General features: G+C 46.1%; 2 protein-coding genes across 2 annotated transcripts; both read right to left on the bottom strand.

Annotated features, from left to right (window-relative positions):
• Nucleotides 1-6,131: 6,131 nt before the first annotated feature.
• LOC109758895 (protein LURP-one-related 11-like) lies at nt 6,132-6,842 on the bottom strand. The gene has a single exon (XM_020317755.2). The coding sequence runs from the start codon at nt 6,840-6,842 to the stop codon at nt 6,246-6,248; it is 597 nt and encodes a 198-aa protein (XP_020173344.1). The 3' UTR covers nt 6,132-6,245.
• A 4,924-nt stretch (nt 6,843-11,766) lies between these two features.
• On the bottom strand, nt 11,767-12,629 carry LOC109758905 (protein LURP-one-related 11-like). Its single transcript, XM_020317764.3, has one exon. It carries the CDS (start codon nt 12,576-12,578, stop codon nt 11,985-11,987), a length of 594 nt encoding a protein of 197 aa, XP_020173353.1. The 5' UTR covers nt 12,579-12,629; the 3' UTR covers nt 11,767-11,984.
• Between the last annotated feature and the right edge of the window lie 5,183 nt (nt 12,630-17,812).

The following is a 17,812-nucleotide window of genomic DNA, read 5'->3' as shown; positions in this document are numbered from 1 at the left end:
ACATATGTGTTCTGGGTACCCCCAACATCTACATCTATCGATGCACACAAACAAAACTTAGTTGAAACTAGTTATCATCCATGAATAATGAGCTGCTTAACACATGTTTAATGTTTCAACTTGCTTTTCAGTAAAATATTTCAAGTTATTGATCCATAGGTTTCAATAAAAGGAAACCTAACTTTCACTATTCGAAACACGCGCTTCATATAAGGACTAGGAACTTGAAGTACACGAAGGCCATAGTTAAAACCGTGACATTCCATCAAAAAAGAAAAGTGATGGGTTCAAATTTGGTCTTAGAGCAATGCTTTCAAGCTCCAACACATCAATTTTCGAATCAACCAACTCATATCTATATTGCAAAAAGGACAAAACAGATATGAGTTTTTTGGCCATCCCTACCATATCCTAGGCCTCCTAAGATGACATCTTACCGCGGTGAATGGCGAGAGGCGTCTATGGCATCAGACAAAATGTGCGGCACTATTAGGTCATGCAGTTGTGATGTGCTTGCGAAGGTGGGAAATAGTGGAGTGTTGGCTCGTTGATGGAGCGAGCCCTAGGAAGCTGGTAGACAACATCGGGAAGGGACTATCGATCATGGAGACCATGGATCAGAGATAGTAGAAAAGAACAAGCACTTTTCTGGAGAAAGAAGAAGGCTTGGAAAAGAATTTTGCTGGAAATGTGGGTTGATGGGAATATATGAAGAAAGACGAGTGGATACAGCGTGCATCAAGTTGTGAGAACTTTACTATTTGTGCATGAACGGGCACATGTAAATTTGTCTAGGTGATGATGGTTTATAGAATTTATATAAATCGGTCAATGAGGTAATAAAATTACGAAAATACTAATGCCCACACGTGTGGCAGTTTTGCACTTCATCCACACGCGCTAATCACCGTTGATTTGCAGTGCGCGAATCTTACAGGAATCAGCCGGCATCTCCCGTGCCACGTAGGCATAGTGAGGCGTGCGGGTGGTAGAGCGTTCCCCCGAATGTGTGGCACTTGACGCTTTCGCCCGGACGAGTTATCCATTCGCAGCTCCACCGCTTTTCCAACCCATTCCCCTCCCCACTGCCTTCTCTCCTCGTCACTCTCGCCACTCCCCACTGCAATCTCCATCACCGCGCAGGACCTCGCCGACCGCCTCCGCTTCGCCCAGGTTGGTGGGGGAGGCCGGTTCCTGTTGCCGTTTCCAGAGACGACGGTAGCAGGGAGCAGAGCCTGCGCCTCGAGGTCTCCAACCGCCGAGCTGGAGAGCTGGTTGGGCGCGCACAGCGGTAGGCCGGGAGTCGACACCTCGCCGTCCGCCTCCACGTCGCCGAGGTTGGAGGGGGAGGCCGGGGACCAGCTGGCCGTCATTGACGACGGGCATATTTGTGGTGCCCTAGCCTGCTGCCCATGGCGACCTCTCATTTGCAGTTCCGTTGATCTGCATCACGCGCCGGATCCGATGGCCATGGAACGGCAGCTCGCGCGCCTCCGCCTCTGTCTCTAGGTACTCGCCGGCCTCTGCTCATCTTTTGCTCGCCCGCTCTGAAGCAACGCCACCCTCACCCCTCCATCCTTGGATTCTTACTCACCAGTCGGCAATCCTGTTGTTGGTCGCTCGCATCGTCTGCGTGAGGAGCGGGGATCCTGGCTCGCCAGCGTTAGGCGCGGCAACCTGTCGATGGAGGCCTGCAACAGCCTGGCGCGAGCGTCGTGGTAGCGGGTCGGTGCTCCCGCCGGCGCGCTCGATGCCTTTCATGCTCCAACCAGCCCAAAGACACAAATCTAGTGCAGCCCCATGGCGACGTATCAACGGCGGGCTGCTAGGTGAGTGAGTTCCATAACTCCATCCGTCATTTGTTTCCGGCGACTGGCAGAGGCGGCGGTTCTGGCTCTTGGGAGAGCGTGGGTAGCGGACTGTTCGTGTTAGCCAATCCTTGGGTGTGTGGTAGAGCAGTAGCATGACATTTTTCTGATAAATCACACTTTCTAGATGTCTAGGTCCTCTAACTCACAAACATGGCAAATTCTATCATACGTGTGTGGCAACTTACATCCACTGAGCCATGGTTACTTTTTATGTCATTTTTGCCATGTTTCATCACAACTATCCTTTTGAAATTACTCCCATAACATTAAAATTGTATGAAAATGGCAACCATGATTAAGCTCAGATGTTGTTCATCAATTTTCATGGCTATAATCGTTAAGCTCAGATGATGTCTATCTCTACTGGTATTTTTTTTGGCACTTTTATTTATACTGACAATGGCAAATTATTTTTTCACCGACCATGCGAAATTCACAAATGGCCAGATGGCAATATGACCATGCCAAATTCATTTGTAGTTTTTCAGTGCCTCTTTTTTCAGTGAAAACTGAAATGCTATACATTGTCCAATATGCTTTGACATTGCAATTTTATTGGATTTAGCACGGCAAATTACCTTACGGAACAAGGCATTTTTATTACATTGGCCATGGTGAACTTTATTAGCTTTTCTAATTGCCGTGTGAGTAGTACTGACCATGGCAAATTTGAATCGGTTACTTAAGTTCGTCTTCAATTAGTACAAACTTCTTTTAGCTATGTTTTCTGTTATGGCAATTGCAAGTAAGTTTTCCTGTTAGCTGTAAACTATTCATGGCAATTCTTTTCTCATGTTCTTGCCATGCTTGTTTTTTCAAAGTTGTCGCACTATGTGTACATAGCATGGCAATTTCTACACTTGATCACATAGCAAGTTTAGAAATTGTTCCTGTGACCCATTTTTTCAAAGTTTGCCATGGCAGAAATGTCATGTTTATCTGCCATGGCAAATTTAGGTTTTTTTTAACATGCCCATGGCAATCTTTTATGCTTTTGTTTCTTACTTAACCACGGCAAATTTAGTTTGTTGATAATGGCAAATTTAGTTTATTGCCATGGCAAATTTAGTTTATTGATCACGGCAAAACTGATTTTATTTGATCATGTCAAATTTAGTTTATTTGGTCCATGGTCAATTTAGTTTACTAGTCATGGCAAATTTTAATTTATGTGATTTTTGCCATGGCAAGTTTTGAAACGAATCTGCCATGGCACTTTTTCTTGTTCATACTTGATTTTCAACTTTTTTTTCACACACGACAAATTCATCATTCAAACACACGACAATTCTTGGTACGAATTTGCCATGGAAAGTTTTGGTACGAATCTGACGTGGCAAATTTAGTTTACGAATTTCTTCTTCATATTTTTTTGATTTTCAACCTTTTGTGTTTTTTACACACACGGCAAATTCATCATACCAAAACATGGCAATTCTTGATACAAATCTGCCATGCCAAGTTTTGATGCAATTTTGGTTTATTGATCATGGTAAATTTTAGTTTATTGGTTCATGGAGAATTTAGTTTACAAATCATGGCAAATTCAGTTTATTGATCATGGCAAATTTAGTTTTCAAATCATGGCAATCTAGTTTACATATGAATCTGCCATGGCAATTTTTCTTGTTCGTGACAAATTTAGTGAATTTCGTCGTGGCCAGTTTTGATACGAATCTGCCACGTCATTTTTTCTTGTTCATACTTGATCTTCTACTTTTTTGTGTTTTTTTCACACACGGCAAATTCATCATTCAAACACATGACAATTCTTGATACGAATTTTGCCATCGCAAGTTTTTGTACGAATCTGCTGTGGCAATTTTCTTGTTCATTTTTTTGATTTTTCAACTTTTGTTTGTTTTTTAAACACACGGCAAATTCATCATACAGGAACACAACAATTTCTTGATACAAATCTGCCTTGCCAAGTTTTGATACAAATTTGGTTTATTGATCATGGCAAATTTTAGTTCGTTGGTTCATGGCAAATTTAGTTTATTGATCATGGCAAATTTAGTTTTCAAATCATGGCAATTTAGTTTACATGTTTGTTTCTGGCGTGGCAAGTTTCAATATGAATCTGCCATGCCAATTTTCTTGTTCATGGCCAATTTAGCTTACGTGAATTTCTCGTGGCGAGTTTTGATATGAATCTGTCATGGCATTTTTCTTGTTCATACTTGATTTTCAAATTTTTATTTTTTTTACACATGGCAAATTCATCATACAAACACACGGCAATTCTTGATACGAATTTGCCATGTCAAGTTTCTTGTTTCATACTTGAATCTCCAATTTTTATGTTTTTCACACACGATAAATTCATCATACAAAACATGGCAATTCTTTGATACCAATCTTCCATGGCAAATCTCTTTTTGTTCATACTTAATTTTTCAACCTTTTGTGTTTTTTCTCACGCACGGCAAAAAATCTCCTTGAAAACACTGCAATTTTAATTGCCATTGTATTTTTATCTTTTTGTTGTCCTGTCAATTTTTTGTGTTTTTTTCACAAGAATTTTTCAACTATTTGTGTTTTTTTTTCACATGGCAAAATTGATTTTTTTGTCATGGCAGATTTGCCATATTTCATTTGAGGGGATTAAATATGTGTTTATATACCTTTTGCCATTGTTAAAAACAATACAATGGCAAATAGTTTGGTCAAACTTGAATGGCAATTTTTTTGCTTTTTTCAGTAGCTGAGCAAATATGGGGTTTTTTTTGTCACAAAAGAACCAAAATCTGGGCCTTTTCATTTAATTCGTTGTCGGTGGGCTTTTTGTTCCTTTTTTTCACATGGAAAAGGGCCTGGTGTGATCGAGCGTGTGGGGCTGTGGGTTCACCTTGACGAACGAATTCGTGCAGGGAATCGATCCCCTCGAACTGAACGAGTTGTGTGGTAGGGTGCTCCTCCTGCCACACGTGTGGGCAATTCTAATATCCGCCCACACAGGGCCGTGTGGGCTGCCTGCTGGATATGCCACACAGGGCCGTGTGGGAGAGTGTCCATTGTGCCACACGTGTGGCAGTTATCGGCATCCTAAAATTAACATGTGGATCAACTGTGGTGATTTCGGTCTTGCATGAAGATATTCCCCAGTACAAAAATGAAAGCATGGCAAAAATCAATGGTCTTGCTTGAAGATATTCCCTAGTTTTTTGTTGAGGCTTGAAGATATTCCCTAGTACATGCCTTCGTTATCCCCACCACGCTACACGGGCCTGCAACAACGCGCACGGCCCAATCAACCACAACACTCCGATTTTTCCTCCGGAGTAGCCATCAATAGGACAGCTGGCCCAGTTAGCGAGCCATCGCACGCATGAGGAAGATCTGACGACCCTGGACATTCAACACATGAAATCGAACGGTCAAAAATGTTGAGGCGTGAGAGTGCTCATTTTAGGCTCAGTTTTACTGTCCTTAATATGTCCGAATAAGCATTTTTAACTCTGTCCGAATCAAACGCCTCACCGGCTAATGCATGAGTCAGGAAAATTTCATAATACAAAAATTTGCTATATATGATGCAGATGGTCAAAATCATGTGGAATGGGGTAACCTTGCTGATTTGTTGGACCAGCGGTCCCCATAGATCCGCAACTGAGCACAACCTGATGGGGTCATGTACATGGACGCGCCCACGCTAACGTCGGCGAGCTTGATGGAGCCGGATTACATGGGGTCGTTTCTTGCCTAGATGTCGCGGCCAGACGTCGGCGAGATTGACAGAGCCGGATTCCACGGGGTCGTTTCTTGCCTTCATGTCGCGGCCATACAACGCCGCTCGAGGAGGTATGAAATCGCGCCGCTGCTGCCGTAGCCATTGCCGATGCCTGACAATCCCTAACCCTAGGTTCGAGCGAGCGTGACGGGTACGTGCGGGCATAAGCCAGGACGGGCGATGCAATCGATTGGGTGTGAGTATGGAGCGTGGTCGACTCAGGCATTATGCTTTGGACGCAACGCGAGCGACCTCCATCGGGCCGGTCAACCATCGATGTGGCATGCCAGCTGGACTCAATTGGGACCTGTCGGTCAGAACACTCACGAAATTTTAAACAGGGTAAATCGTGGTAGAACTTTTACTAAATGGGGTAAAACGGATGAAATTTCGCTAAATGGGATAATTAGGGGGGGGGGGACCAGAATCCACTCAAAAAAAAGGCTCCCAAATACTCCCTCCGTCTCATAATATAAGAGCGTTTTTGACACTACACTTATGTCAAAAACTCTCTTGTATTATGGGACGGAGGGAGTAAGAGTTTCTAAATGTTTCGCGTGAAACAAACTCTCAAACTAGCTAGCAGAAACTTCAATATGTTCGCCAAAATCTCTAGGAGAGTCACCACCCCGTTTCATCCATCACAAGGAGCGGGTTATGAGGCCACGCACGACGACCAAGCCCAGGACGAGCAGGTGATCCGCCTCCGGCCCCACCGTCAGCGTCAGCACGTCCTCCCCCAGGACGACCCCCGCCGCCGTCTGCTTCCGCGCGACCTCGGCCACGACCGCGCCATCCACGCCGCGGACTCTGTACTCCGGCTTGCGCGCACAGCACCCATCGATCCTATAGCACGTCCCCGCGCCGCCGTTCATCGCGACGGCGGCCCCGCCCTTCTCAGCACGACGCACGCCGAACCACGGCGTCGCCTCCTCCTCCTCGCTGCCGTCGTGGGCGCAGCGGCAGACCTCCCACCTGCTGAACGCCCAGAAGCCCTTGCGTATGATCGTGAAGAGTGCGTTCCCCTGACGGTCCATGAAGAGGACCTCGCGGCCGCCCCTGCAGCCGTAGTTATCGACGCGGAAGGCGACGGCGCCGTCGGGGCCGTACACCGCGCAGCCGTTGCCGTTGAACACGAGCGACTTCATCCACACCGTGTACGCATGCCTGCCCTGCTGGTGATCATCGGAGGAAGAGCTGGAACAGGGAGACGAAGAAAGGGGCTGGATCTTGGCCATTGTCGTCGAGAAAGATTGCTCTGCTCTTCTGGTGTTGCGACGAAGTAGATGAGACGATTGGGATGGTGGGCTTAATGGCTGGCTCCGCCTATTTATACTCGCAGCTTGTTCGTTACCCTGGGATCCGTCTATCGGCGCTGTACAAATCACACGCAAGTACAGAATAGTTCTGCACCCGAGTTGTTTGCACCGTACCAGTCAGCATTCAGTTAGCGCCACGTTTACATAGTGCCTGTATGTGGACTTGGCATTTAGCATGACATGTCGTTTGTTTGGACTTGGTTTTTAGTATGACATGGCAATCTGGGGCATAGTGGTTAATGAAATTTGCAAATGGCCAGAAGAGCAAATTCATCTGAAGCAGCACAATGAGAACAAACTCTAGCAGATGCGGCATATCGCTCGGATCATCATAATAACAGCTCATATGGTGTTTTTTTTAGAGAAAAGGTATCAGCCGAGCCTGAGATGGGGCTCGAGCCTAGCCCGGCTTTGAATTAAGAAGTCTTTTTTTTACACAGCATTAAGCGAGATAAAGCCAGCATTAAGCAAGCTTCCCTTCCCACTCATCAAGGGGGAGGGGGAGGTGTACGGCTTGGATGTCTACCGGGATGCCGTTGATAATGCCTTTGGCGTTAGTCCGAGGATGGATGCCGAGAGGGACCGAACGATTTGGGACCGTGCGCCCGCCCTGGCTTCGACGCCGACCATCGCGAATGGTTGGCGTGCAATGAGGCCAAACTGGCCCATTTATTCGCTATTGCAACCCGAAAATGTCTTCCTGCGCACATCGCCAGCATGGGGTGAGGCCATCCTCTCTTGTTTCCATGATATTGAGGTGTCCAATGCCGCATTACGCATCGGCACGTCCCACGTCCGGAAGTCTCGTCGTCGTCGCTGCCGCAACTAGTTTAGTTGTAGGTTTAGTAGTTTAATATTAGTAGCTTTATGAATCTAAATCACGGTCTGACTAATTTTCCGCCCCTACCTATGAATGAAATCGGCCGTGTTAAATTTCTGCTTACTCTGCGTGCGTGGGTGGAGAATGGGGGAAGAAATAGTTATAGTCTATGACAAATGGGTCCCACCCACATGAAAATTTTGGAGGCTCTGTTTTAGCTGATTCCGAGTTTGCACCTTGACTTGGCAGCATCCAAACTTACGATGAAAGGTCCTCCATACATGTTCTGGAGGCTGCCGATATCTCGATTCTGCTAGAGTTGCTCCTAATTTGCAAACTTGGATCCAATATGCAAGTCACAACATGTAGCATGTGCGAGTTATTGGACCAATCACAACGTCTATGATGGGAACATATTACTGATTATTTGTTCTATTTGGTGAGCATATAGTATATTTATAAAGCAGGTATGTGTATGCACAGCGACCTAACTATATAAGTACTCTTTGTTGCATTGCACCTAATTAAGCTGCTAGCAAAAAAAGGCTATCTAGGTTTAGCTAAAGGTCGATCTAATCCCCATACTTGTTTACACTGTCGTTTTCTCTGATGTCACTCCACAAAGGCCACGCCATGATTTTTTTTTTTCTAAACAGATAGTTATCCACACATGGCTGTTGACAAAGTACCAAAAAATTAAGCTCCATTCATACGTTTCCATCATCTACCTAGATTAGTGCACACATGAGCTTGTTTCCTACAATGTAGCGGCAGTTTGTGGTGATGACCTAATTTAAACGGATACAGATGCACTACATGGATAATGCGGAAGTGAGAACTCAGATATATCTATTTCAGCGACAACTAATATGAGAGAAATTGAGATATTTTAATGGGTCAAATGATTAGCCTATCTCCCAAACCAGAAGAGCAAGGAACACAAGATGGCCAGAGATGCGGTGTTAAACAAAGCAAGGGCATGCGTACCACGAAATTGGGAGCCTTCTGCGGATTATAATTTAGCATAAACAAAATTGTTGGGATGGGAGACTTCTGAAATCATTTAGTGATGACAATTAATCATTTTGATAGAGATCACAAGATGCATGCATACGGAACTACTACTGTACTGGAGTACTTTATACGAGACAAATGAATCTTCAGAAGTGAAGCTTGCTGACCGTATCAGTTGCACTTTTTCTACAAGATGTGGGAATAATAGAAATGAAAGTGACACCTCAACGAATGGACCAGACTAATACGAGTCTACAGCAGTAGTGACAACCATATAGCACATGTTTATCATCAAAGACTCCGTGCTTGACATATGGTTGAATGGTTAGGGAGGGTGGTTGTACCCTCAACGCACGAGGTATCAAACTACGTGTCTCATAAAGGAAAATATGCATTCCGTGTTAGGTGATATTTTCATTAACCATCCGTCCGTGCTGACTACATCAATCTCATGACCCGCCGGCTCACTCTCTTCAAGGTGCTCATAGGTGTACGTGTATTCATTCATAAGTATAAGTGTAGTGTGTGTTCATTCATAAGTATAAGTGTAGTGTCTGTATGTTAGTGTCCGCCGTTGTACCGTGTTTCTGAAAAAAGTGCTTGCATGTAGGATACGAATTCCATGCAAAAAAAAATTGTATGCTAAGAGTTTCCGGTGAAGCATGATCAACCTTGGAACTTCATCCCTGATGAAAGTTTGAAACAAGTTAGCAAATTTAAAATAGAGATATTCTTTAGATAGCAGCCACCACCGGAAATTCCAGGGAAAGTATGCTTAATCAGATGGGGTCATGTTGGCTCATGAGTTAATTGGTCAGATAAGAATATATTTGACCGGGTTGAATGGAAACTGACGTATAAGTAGGTAAAAAAATATTAGAAATAATATAAATGTGACTTGTGCCCCTTTCCCAACGCAAAATGTGGATTCTCCCCACGTGTGTGCGACTTTTTCTCTTGCTAAAAGGCCAGAAGTTGTATATCAATCAGCACAAACCCTTACAGAAATTTAAAAAAATAATACGAATCAAGATAGCAGATTAAAAAAAAAGAGGTCCTTCTAGCAGCCACCCTTGGAAATTCCAAGGAAAGTATGGTTTACCACACACACACTTTTTCTTGAGTCAATTGGTCAAATAAGAATGTATTTGACCGGGTTGAAGCTGTCATATAAGTAGGTAACAAACATTAGAATGGATATATGATGTTTGTGCCTCCTTTTATGTAAGTTGTTCTCGGAGGTGATTTAGGAATTGCACGATCCTATTCTCCAGTTCAAATTAAAGCATGACTAAAATCATTGATCTTGCTAATGGTAAAGTTCAGGAAAATGTACTCGCTAAGAGAAAATGTGTAGTTGTTTTAGATGAAAGGTGCCTGAAGCTTGTTTCATTAAATCAATAACGCTCGAGAAGTGGATAGACCAACATAACATAGTCTTATAGAACAAACCAAAACTGCAAAGATACATAAGTACCAAATACTAAAACAAGGCCTCGACATCGAGCACAAAACATAGGAATGGGTTCTAGATAAATGTTGCTAGTGATGATCATGGGATCTGACTTTCTCTGTTGATTCAGTGCACATTCCCATGGCCTTCATCTTCCCTAGGGACTCCCACAACTAAAGAAAATAGAGATTTTAATATAGTCAGTTGGATGATTTGGGATGCCCCCTCAATAGGAAATTTGTTGCAGCAATTACACAACTTCAAGGCTAGCATCGCAAATGCCTTTCAAGCTACGCGTACGAGATGACCTCTTAAGATTCATAAGAATACCAATCACCTCATTAGAAGAGGTTGGGTCCCAAGTGCAACCAAAGCATTCGTAAATACATCTCCAAATGATCCGGCCGGTGCATAGTTGGAAATAATGTGATTGGTGTTCTCAGGTTCCAAGCGTAACACACAAGTGCCACCACCCAGGCCATGATTTTTCAGTGGGTTGACACACGCTTTCAGTGGCACCATTGTCGACCAAAGGCACTTAGCATCGCAGATAGCAGGCCCACAAACCAAATACTTATACATAGATTTAACATAGTAGTTACCTTACGCTTCCAACTCCCATGAGGTTGTATCGGTGTTGTCATTGAGGGTAACTCAAACCAACTCCCCACGGAGCGAATCCCAATTTTCTAGCACTCGGTTAATTGAGCTTGCACTTAAACTTGATGTTGACTCAATTGTCTTGCAAAAGGTTGGTAACACTAATTGTAGGCTCAGAGGCTAGGACAAAGATGTGAGGGTGTTTCTCATGAAGGGGCGTTGTACTAAGCCATTTGCTGAACTTGAAAAAAGTGTCCCATCCGTTGCCCGCTGCAAATTTAGTATCTAAACTAAAAATCTTCTTGACTCTTCGGCTCCCGTTCCAAGTATGAGATCCTCTAGGTTATCCAAGAAATAATTAGGAAAATATTTGGCTTTTATGATCGTCATCCACAACCCCGTGGGATCATGAGAAAGCTTCCAACACCATTTCATGAGAAGTAATATGTTCATCTTCTTGCAAATGAACAGCCCAAGTCCTCCCAAAGCCTTAGGGCATCTCCAACGCGGGCGCTAGTGCCCGACGCTAGGATTGTTTCCCTGGCCGTTGTGTTCAATTCCTGGTCGATCCAAGGATTATCTTTGGCACTAATGCCAGCTGATGCGCCGGGCGCTACAAGGAATTTTTCACGTATTAGGAGAGGAAAAATCGGCCCAGGCGCCTATTGGATAGCTGCTACCGTTGGAGACACGGACTCTTGCACAGACGCTAGGAATTTAAATCATTTACTTTAGCTAGTTAAGCGCCTAAGCAAGCGCCTTCCATTGGAGATGCCCTTAGGGTGCAAAGCTCTATCCATCCTACCATATGGTATTTCCTTTTCATGGCATCCCGTCCTCAAAAGAATCTAGCTCTGACTTTTGTCAAATGTTGTTGCGTTCCATCCAAACAGAAAACACTTGCAATTATGTTACCACATGTATACGTCTACAAGGATTTCTTCGAACAACACTTGATAAAGGGTGAAAAAACATCCACCAAAAAGAGTTTTCATGTCCTCAGTTTGGCTAAAAATGTTCCCAAAATGGCTTCTAAATGTTCGTGTGAAACAAGCTCTCGGCTACTCTAAACTAGTTGTACGTACAAAATTGGAGATTTTCGCCAGGAGAACCGGAGAACGAGCACCCGTTGCATTCATCCATCACATTTTTTTTTTTGAGTGGAATTCATCCATCACATGGATCCGTTCATGAGGCCACGCACAACGACCAAGCCCAAGACGAGCAGGTGGCCCACCTCCGGCCCCACCGTCAGCGTCAGCACGTCCTCTCCGAGCACCACACCCGCCGTCGTCTGCTTCCGCGCCACCTCCGCCACGACCGTGCCATCCACGTCGCGGATTCTGTACTCCGGCTTGCGCGCGCAGCATCCGTCCATCGTGTAGCACGTCCCCGCGCCGCCGTGCATCGCCACGGCGGCCCCGCCCTTCTCGGCCCGGCGCACTCTGAACCACGGCGTTGCCTCCTCGTCCTGGCCGCCGTTGTGGGCGCAGCGGGAGACCTCCCACCTCCTGAACATGCCGAAGCCTTTGCGCCTGATCCTGATGAGGGCGTTGCCGGCGCGGTCCATGAAGAGGACCTCGCGGCCGCCCCTGCAGCCGTAGTTGTCGACGCGGAAGGCGACGGCGCCGTCTGGGCCGTACACCGCGCAGCCGTTGCCGTTGAAGACCAGCGACTTCATCCACACCGTGTAAGCCTGCGAGCTCTGTTGGTTTCCGTAGGAAGAGGTGGAGCAGGGAGAGGAAGGAAGGGGCTGGATCTTGGCCATTGATGAATGACGAGAGATCGAAGAAGAAGATTGCTCTGCCCGGCTGCTGCTGTTGCGATGATTTGGATGGTGGGTGCAGTGGTTGGTTTCATCTACTTATAGATGCTTGAACTACTTTGTTAATGGCAGTGTGTGCGTCACGCGTAAGAATAGAATAGTGCCGCACACCAAAGTTGTTTATGCTCCATCTAGTACTGCTGTACCGCTCCTAGTCAGCACCCGATTAGCATCACGTTTTGCTAGTGCTTGTATGGTAGATGTTCCAAAAAATTCTGCAGAACATCAATCCAATGCATGGGGTTAAAACCTGGATCTTATTAAACCGTAATCCAACGCAATACAAAACATGTGTGCGATCGCATTTAGAAAGAAACCGATGATCGTTCTATCTGGAACACTTGTCAGAAAATAGATTGTTCTGTTTGGCGACCCTCAACTTTGCTTATAACATCACTTATCCACACATGACATACTGAATAAAAATAAGACACAATTTTTTTGTCACAATACAGTAATCCTGGATTTGTGTAATCAGGTCCCAGCTCTTTGGACAATTGGTTGTTCAGTAGCGACGACAGAAAATGAAAGTATAATTCTTTAGCTTCTCCCTGCTCCACCTCTTCCTAAGGACTTCTTTACTTTCTTCTCAACGTAAAGATTGTTAAGCACTGGACTTTTTGTGTAACATTATTTACTTATACAAGTATACACTTCTTTTAATGTGCGAGGAGCACCAATAATACAAATTTTATTTGTTGTGTTATTTCCATGGAAAATAATAAATAACTATACCGTTGAAGTCGCCACTAATAACGATTCGATCGGGACATCTTGGTACTTGCAAGTACAAAAAAAAATCTTGATCAGCCGGCTATCTAAAATTAAGTAAGAAAATAGTTATTTCTTAGTCAAGTGACTCAGTTCTCAAGTGAACCATAGGCAAGCGCATTAATTATCCATGTGGAAATTTAGAATACACTAAAAAAAGTTATGATATAGCTAAACAAACACTCACCCCATTTATTCTTAGTTGGAAAATAAAATATATTCTACTGTCATATTTAGAAAATAAAACGATGAGCACTGCACGCAGTATGTTTCTCCTTTATAGTTTTATACATGCGTGGAGAATTATGGAAACACGTCTAGCCAGCAGCTAGCAACGTGCTTGTGAGATATGTGTGTCAATGACGAGTTCTTTAGGGATATGTGTGTTAATTCGACTAAACTATGTTCAGGTACATGGCTAACCTGCAGGGATCAGAATCAGATACTCTACGAGCTCCGTCCCTCCCTTTGCTTATCGTCTTTTGTAAAGTGATGATGCTACACAAGTACACTGATTGTACTTGTACACTGTGTACACGTGTATCTTGCCCATCGAACATCTATAAGTATATGGTGCTCTTTCATTTGCACGTTCTTGTTAAAATTTTTTTTTATTTGCACGTTCTTGTTGAGGTGAGAATCTGTTCAAACGTGAGCAGTGCTGCATTCGATACGCTACAGCTGAGACTTCTCAAATGTAGGACAGTGCGTCGAATAAACGGTGTGTGTGACTGCTGACTTGCTCCGCGTCTTTGCTCCATAGATCAGCTGCTCGACACTTCACTATGTACTTTTTCCATCCTAAGTCAAAACAAGAATAGATTAAACAATTCTTCCTTTTCACATGTGAGGTAGGACCGTAGGAGTATATGTAGAAGCTTGACGCCTTTTTTCCCCAGAGAATATAAACAGCTTTTCACAGTAAGAGCATCTCCAACAGCCGCGTTAAACAAGCGTCGCGCCGCAAATTTGGCCATTTTAACGCGCCGCAACCGGTAGAGTGGTTCCGGCGGGTGCGCAATAACCGCGCGCGCGGCATATGGAGTTGGACGCGCGGTCCGAATCGCCAACTCGCGATGTGTATTTGGGGCGCCCGCTTTCGCGCGCGGCACACACGAGCGCTCGCGCCACACTCTCTCCTCCCCGCCAACTTCGCCCCGCGCGCGCCGGCGCCGGCGAACTTGACCCGATGGACGCACGCGCCGGCACCCCGCTCACCCCATCCTACAGCCGCGACCCCTCCACCGCCGCCGCCGCCTCCGCAAACCCTAGCGCGGGGAGCGTTGGCCTCGCCTCCGCCGGAGTTCCTCCGAGCATCGGCCTCGCGCGCGGCCTCTTCATGCCGCCACGGATGACCTCGGCGGCGGGTGGCGTCGCGCCGGCGCCGCCCCGTGCCGCCCCCCCCCCCCCCCCCCCGAAGCTCCCCAACGCGCGGCCGAAGAAGGGCAAGACATCCGCGAAGAAGAACAAGGCGGCGGACGGCTCCGGCACCTCGAAGGCGAGGAGGAAGAAGCTTGCAGGGCGTGTGACGGGCGCGGCGGCTACCGAAGCGCCGGCGAGCTCACTCGTTGAACCGGCGGCCGATGCGCACAACGTGTTCGACGATATGCCCCAAAGGTAGATTTTTTTTCCAACTTTTCTTTTCTTGTTATTTTTTGAATGCATTCATATAGATAGCTTATTTGCATTGTTCTATATATTTTGTAGTCTCAACGATGATGCATACATGTCAACTATGGGTGTTGGCTCCAACAATTCGCATTGGTCTCAAACCAATGACATGGATTTCGAAGACCATGAGTTCGAGGTGGACGAGGATGGTGAGGGCATTGTCGACGCGCCGAAAGGAAGAGCGGGCAATTACACCAACGCCGAAGACATCTTACTATGCAATACTTGGTTGCAAGTGTCGAGGGATCCATCCGTCGGAGGTGATCAAAGTAGAGATGCTTATTGGGGGCGGATGAAAGAACACTTTGATGTTCGCAACGTGAGTGGAATTGACCGCTCCGAGCGATCACTTCGGTCCAGGTGGTCGACAATCAACAAGGATTGTCAAAAGTGGGCGACCGCACAAAAGGCGGTTGACAAGTTGAACCCAAGTGGCACCAATGAGGACGATAGAGTAAGTGGCATTTCATCCATGTTCATCATACTTGTTGTTGGTGTTTGAAGTGCGAACTTGCTTTGCTTTCATGTAGTACAACATTGCACAAAACTTGTTCACAGGAGAGGAGAAGAGAACCAAGAAGGGGAAGATCAAGAAAGGAAGGATATTTACCTTGCCTCATTGCTATGAAGTGTTGAAGGATGATGAGAAATGGAAGAAGCGTGATGATTTGGATGATTTGGATTTGAGCAACAAACGCAAGCGAACAATTGAGTTGGATGATGATGATGAGGAGGAGGAGGATGCATCAACTGATGACGGCAAGAGAAGCCCCATACCCAACTCGGTTTCATACTCGAAGCCAAAACGGCCAGATGGGTGCAAGAAAGACGCAAAAGAAAAGAAGAAGAGGAAAGGAGATGATGAGCTAAAAAATGCTATGGAAGCTATTGTGAAGGCAAGAAAAGAAGCCAACGAGGTGAGGAAAATGGCAAGGAACCAAGATGCCGCGGCCGAGGAGAGGAGGGTGGCGGCCGAGGAGAGGAAGGTGGCTTTGGAGGAGAGGAAGGTGAGCAATGAGGAGAGAACTAGATTGTTGGAATGGGAGAAGCACTTGTTCTTCTTGGACACATCTATCCTCAATGAGGCGCAAAAGGAGTATGTCAATCTTGCCCATGAAGAAGTCTTGATCCAAAAAAGAGCTATGATTCGCGCAATGGGTGGCGGTGGCCTTGGCGCCATGGGTGGCGGTAGCCTTGGCGCCATGGGTGGCTTCGGAGCTACCGTGGGCGGCTTAGGTGCCATGGGTGGCTTTGGAGCTACCATGGAGACCATGGGAGCCATGGGTGGCTTTGGAGCACCGCCCGGCGCCTTGGCCGCCATGGGAGGCATGAGTTTTGCTTCTCTCATGGGAGGCATGGGTGCACCTCCGGCCGCTATGGGCGGAATGTCTTCCGGTGTGCCTCCTCACACACCTTCCCATGAAGATGCCGTTGAAGATCTTGCCGACACCGTCGGAGCTTCATGTGATGCGGTGCGCGACAATGATGAGGAGAAGGAGGAAGAATCATCTTCGGAGGAGGAAGAATCGTCTTCCGAAGATGAGGACGAAGACGAGGACGAGGGTTGATGTGTCTTTCGTTTGTGTCATGAACTTGGTTTGCATTTTGAACTTGGTTGGATGAACTTGTGGGCATGAACTTTTATTCATCAACTTGTTTGTGTGAAATTTATATGCCATGTTCATTGCATTTTGAATGTTTGAAATCCATTTTGTGCCAAAATGCAACATATGGCATGCGCCGGCGAGTCGCGCGCGCTGCTGGAGCGGCGCGCGCGCGCTGCATTTTAGCGCGGCTGTTGGAGCCAGCGCTGCTGGCCGCGCAAAACCAGGCGAAGGGCGCGTGGAAAAGTGATTTTTAGCGCGCGGCGCGTTCGGCGGCTGTTGGAGATGCTCTAAGTAGTACTGTATCAAAATTGAAGTTTTAATTATTTTTCATGGTGGACAGTTTCCTTGAAAATTGGACAAATAACATTTCTTGTCAACAAAATTGACTCAAGAACCAAAATGCCACCCCTATGGTTAAGCATAATTTCCTTGGAATTTTCTCCAGTGAGTGCTTTCTAAAGGACCAAAGTATTTAAATCTGCTAGCTTGTTTTAAACGAATTTCGTGTTTTAGCTGAGCATGTTTCATCCTAAACCATTGGAAAAAAAATATTTGCACGAAATTCGTACTATGCATGCAAGCAACTGATTACCCGAAAAAAAAAAAGGCAAGCAACTGAAGGGTGCGAAGCATAATGGTTTTTGATGATAAACGTGCGCTCTTCATGGACGTCGCTATAGTCTTAGACTTGTGCTAGCACTATCCAAAACAATAAGCTACACACGATAGGCGCCCGCTCGCATCATCCATGTCATCACCTGCTACTGTGCATTCTCGTGCTCGCCAATCGCGTGCTTCCAATTCTTCTGCCCAATCGTGTCGGCAATGCGTCGCAAGCTACGCTGCTAGTATCGGAGGAGCCTACCTCGGGCGCTCACACCCTGGCCTATGGGCCTGGTTTATGCTGGGCCGACCTGTCAGTGGATTGCGGGCGATGCGTGTGGGTGCATTGCGTCTGTGTGAGAGATAGCGATGGATGGTTGGGCTGCGATGAGTGGGGGATAGCGATGGCTGGTGTCAGGGCGCGTTTTGTGGCACACAACGTCTCTTCACCCCCCGGGTTACATGCTCTCTGATGTGAAGGCCCCACGTTGGCCGACCCGCGTTGTATGCCTCCTGTGTACCTCT

This window comes from Aegilops tauschii, chromosome 3 (assembly GCF_002575655.3).
Source record: "Aegilops tauschii subsp. strangulata cultivar AL8/78 chromosome 3, Aet v6.0, whole genome shotgun sequence".
NCBI classification, from domain to species: domain Eukaryota; kingdom Viridiplantae; phylum Streptophyta; class Magnoliopsida; order Poales; family Poaceae; genus Aegilops; species Aegilops tauschii.
The sequence above is the reverse complement of the archived record's forward strand: the minus strand, read 5'-3'. Positions and strand labels throughout refer to the sequence as shown.